Source organism: Anomaloglossus baeobatrachus, chromosome 2, assembly GCF_048569485.1.
Source record: "Anomaloglossus baeobatrachus isolate aAnoBae1 chromosome 2, aAnoBae1.hap1, whole genome shotgun sequence".
Classification (NCBI taxonomy): Eukaryota; Metazoa; Chordata; class Amphibia; order Anura; family Aromobatidae; genus Anomaloglossus; species Anomaloglossus baeobatrachus.
The window spans coordinates 64578656-64583286 of NC_134354.1; the positions used below are offsets into that span (position 1 = coordinate 64578656).

General features: G+C 44.7%; 1 protein-coding gene across 1 annotated transcript; it reads right to left on the bottom strand.

Annotated features, from left to right (window-relative positions):
• Positions 1-1995: 1995 nt before the first annotated feature.
• Positions 1996-3762, bottom strand: LOC142286821 (uncharacterized). Its single transcript, XM_075333398.1, has 4 exons — positions 3730-3762; positions 3415-3628; positions 3178-3334; positions 1996-3049 (listed from the first exon to the last, which is right to left on the bottom strand). Exons 2-4 carry the CDS (start codon positions 3527-3529, stop codon positions 1996-1998), a joined length of 1326 nt encoding a protein of 441 aa, XP_075189513.1. The 5' UTR covers positions 3530-3628; positions 3730-3762.
• Between the last annotated feature and the right edge of the window lie 869 nt (positions 3763-4631).

Here is a 4631-nt window from a genome sequence, read left to right on the forward strand (position 1 = left end):
TAGCGATGTCGCAACGTGCAAAGTACCCCTAAAGCCTGAACCTGCCAATATTGGCAGAAATCTAATGTATATGAGGGTCTTCGACTCTCTACCCTCAAATAATGTCAGGAGAGAGAAGGATCAAGCCATTGGAATTTCAATGGCCGATCCTTGTGAAGAAAAGCAGAGGAATCTGGAAGAGACTGTCTTACAGATAACACGGTAGCGCTCAGTCAAGCCAAGCTATTATGTGTCTGTTCGGTCGGAGCGATCGTTGTCAGCCGAATAACTGATTAGCCAACAGTTATCTAATATGTGTGAGAAAATATATATATACATGGTGATATCAAGTCCTAATGCACCTTGAACATTGTGGTGGCCTGTGTCAGAGAGGACACTTTCACCGCTAAAAAGAAATACTAATTTTAATCTTGATGTGATCGTAGGAGTTTAGATTTGTTCTAATTTACTTTTATTGCATCTCACACATAATGAGAGTCGACTGAATTAGAGGTCTCTCTGGAGTAATTAGACCCTGGGTGGTCTTTACTGATTAAAAGCATTTGGGTTGTATACATAATTATGCATAGCACTGACTAATGGGTAAACTGTTATAATAACCTCTTATTCAAGCTAAAATCATCAATGATACTTGCATTTTCCTTTTACATCATGCACATATTTGTGTTATCCATACAAAAACTAAGGTTAAAGGGGTTGTCTGACAGTGAAATATTTTTTGGGGGGGCATACATTGATTAAAAATAATAATCAGAGGAATACTCACCTTCCACCTCCCCCCATGGATGCACAGTAGACTGCTCTGGAGATTTCCACTGGCTTCGGAGAAGGTGTTTGCCTCGTTTGAAATTCCCAGCTCCGCTGCTGCCATTAATAGTTCACAGAAAAAACGATCAAAAGGGAGTAAGGCTACTTTCACACATCAGTTTTCTGTATTCAGGTACAGTCCTTTTTTTTTCCGTATCCAACGTTTCCGGTTTTGTTGTGTAAACCGGACCCACCGGATCCGTTTTTAAGCGGATCCGTTGGGGACGGATCCGGAATAAAACGGATCCGGTGGGTCCGGTGTGCATCCGTTTTGCATCCGTTATGTCCGTTTTTTTACGGATCCGTTTTTTTAACACTAAACAAACAATTAACGCGTTCCGTATTCTGATTGGCTATTGGGAAAATATAGTATATATACAGTATTTTGAAGCATATATTACAGAATGAAGACAGAGACAAGCAGAAACCATGGATGTTATTCTTGCAAATTACACAAAGATCACTGCAGATTTTATATTTGAGGCAAATCGCTTGGGTATCATCGTCAGAGAAAAGGAGCGACAGCGACTGAGGCGTCAGCGACATCGACGCTTTTGGATCCATCCCCTGACTGCCCAGAGACTGACACGTGGGGTGTTTTCAACCCTATACCTGGAGCTCCGTGGAAACGATGAAAAATTCACAAGCTATGTCCGGATGGCAGTGAATAATTTTGACGTCCTCCTTGGCCTTGTTGCGGACAACATACGTAAAACGGACACCTACAGCCGTTTCTCTATAACACCCGAGGAGCGTTTGCTGGTTACGCTTAGGTAAGTTTTTTTTTTAAATTGTATCCTCCTGTAAATTGAGTTTTAACTGTAATGTGTTTGCTATTATTTTTTTATAATTATTGTCTTTCCTTTACAGATTCCTTGCAACTGGAGAGTCCCTTTCGTCCCTTCACTACCAGTTTCGACTAGGAATTTCCACCATCTCGGGAATCATTAGAGACACTTGCCAAGCCTTGTGGGATTGCCTCCATGAGGATTTTATCCCCCAGCCCACCAGGGACAGATGGCTTGCAATTGCTGAACAATACTACAACATTTGTCAGTTTCCAAATTGCCTTGGCTCAGTGGACGGCAAACATATAAGAATTGTGAAACCTGCTGCTTCGGGGTCAGAATACTACAACAAATAAATACTTTTCAACAAAAAACTTTTATTTTTTATTACATACATAAATTATAAATTTGTATATCTTGGGCTTGTGGTGGAGATAGTACTGGAGGGGCTGTCAGATGGGAACACACGCACAGTTGGAGTATTGAGGGTGGAAAGTGGTGTTGGTGGTGGTGGTGGGGAAGTAACAGAAGGTGAAGGTGTGCTTGAGAAACCAAGAGGGAAACCAGGAGATGGGATGGGATTTGGTAAGGATTGAGGGGTGGAGTGGAGGGATTGGGAGACAGAAGAGGTGGCTGGTGAATTAGTGGCTTGAGTTGGGGTCATGATGGGTGTGGAAGGCGAGATGTGGTAGTGGGTAGGAAGTGTAGGGGCAGATGTGGTTGGGAGCTGGTACTGGGCCGCAGGCTGGTACTGGGCTGCAGGCTGGTACTGGTCAGCAGGCTGGTACTGGGCAGCAGGCTGGTACTGGGCAGCAGGCTGGTACTGGGCAGCAGGGGGAGTAGGGACAATGGCTGGAGGGGGGGCAGGTGCTGGAGGAGGGGTGGGTGGAGGTGGTTGGGAGGAAACCTGCGCCAGAGCCTGCCGTGTGGCTTGCATTACATGCATCTGCTGGTCAGGAGATAGCTTTTCCATGCGCTCTAGTACGGCTTGAAAAAAACAATGATTGGGTGATTTACTTGCATCTAAATGCAGCCTGTCCAGACGCGTGCACAATTCGTGTGTATTTTTTTCCATATTGGCATTTATGAAGCTAAAACAAGAACGATTTTGTTCGGCTAATAATTTAATGGCGTTCTGGAAGGCTGCATTTAGATGCAAGAACTCGGGCGCATAGCTCTTTTCCTGACCCCTATGACGCTGACGCCCAGAACCCAAAGGTGTTCTACTGAGGGCAGCAGTGTCAGAGGGGTGGGGTAGGGGAAAAGCTATCTCGTCACCAGCAGCTTCAGGTAATGAAGTCTCACGGGAAGCTCCAGCGCAGGTGGATGGGACAGATGTAGATGGAAGGGAAGGTTCAGATGGGTCGGGTCTGTGCCTGTGTTCCCCAGTGGCGGACTGTTCAGGGATCGCTCCTGTCGGGTTCGATGCAGGCTCCCGAGTGCTGCAGACGGTGCTGTTAAAAAGAGGAAAAACAAAACAATAATTACTTTAATTGCTATACATTGGCACTGACTAAAAAAAAAGGCAAAAAAAATCAGACATAAAATATTATACTTTGTACATATTGTGGGGAATATTTACCTTCTGCACACCATAGTTGTCCGGAGGAACGACAAGGCTCTAAAGTAACGGTACTTCGATCTGCGTCCTCCGGATCCACTCGGGGCCTGCATCTCTTGATTCAACTCCTTTTTGAAGCGATCCCTGATAGACCGCCACCGCTTCTGAAGTTTGTCACCTGAAAGTGGAAAGCACAAAGTGGTTAGTATACAACACATTACATCCTGCAGCATAACCTACTGAACTGTGAATACTTACGCGCTTTCTTCTGGCCACGAGAATTGAGCTCCCCCCAACCTTCTATCGCTGCGTGGCATACCTCGTCCCAGAGTCGACGGGTTACGATAGAATCAGCGTGGCGGCGGTCAGCCATGTTCCACAGCGGCTCCCTCTCTCTAACTTCATCGATGAGGAGGTCGATGTTGATAAATCCGGCCTCCTCACCGTCAGAATCGGGAGCACGCTGTGATGCCTGTTCAAAGAAAGAAAAAAGAAATTAAAAAAAAAAAAAATTAGACATAAATTCACACAGACATGAAAAAAAAAAAAATAAAAATAAAAAAAAAATCTTACACTATGACCACCGCCACCTCGACGACGACCCTGGGACGGTCTTGGGGGAGCCCTAGAAGTTGAAGCCTTTAGTGAAGAAAAAAAAAAAACATTATTTACTTATGTGTTTGGTGTGCTGTGGTAAACAATTCCTGTATGAAACTTACACTATGACCGCCCGCTCCGTGTATTTCTCCACCCCTTCCGTCCTCTTCTGGCAGCATCTCCTGTGATGTTTCGGCCACCTGTGTAAATGTCGTTTATTTAAATTTTTTTTTTTTTTTTAAAAAAAAAAAAAACAAAAAAAAAATATATACCTCAGTTTGTGAACCGGAGGGCGGGCTACCAGAAGACGACATATCTTTTTTTATTACAGGCCTCGCACACCAACTGGCTGGACCAAACTCTGACCGCAACACTGCACCTGTAAAAAAAGAAAAAAAATGTCTAAGTACATGTACGCAGCTCACAACAGTGATCTGTGGACAGTACTGTGGACATTACCTCAGGAACACTCTCCTCCAAAGAAATTCACACTGGCACAGAACCGAACGTACCCAGCAACTGGCTGGACCAAACTCTGACCGCAACACTGCACCTGTAAAAAAAGAAAAAAAAATGTCTAAGTACATGTACGCAGCTCACAACAGTGATCTGTGGACAGTACTGTGGACATTACCTCAGGAACACTCTCCTCCAAAGAAATTCACACTGGCACAGAACCGAACGTACCCAGCAACTGGCTGGACCAAACTCTGACCGCAACACTGCACCTGTAAAAAAAGAAAAAAAAATGTCTAAGTACATGTACGCAGCTCACAACAGTGATCTGTGGACAGTACTGTGGACATTACCTCAGGAACACTCTCCTCCAAAGAAATTCACACTGGCACAGAACCGAACGTACCCAGCAACTGGCTGGA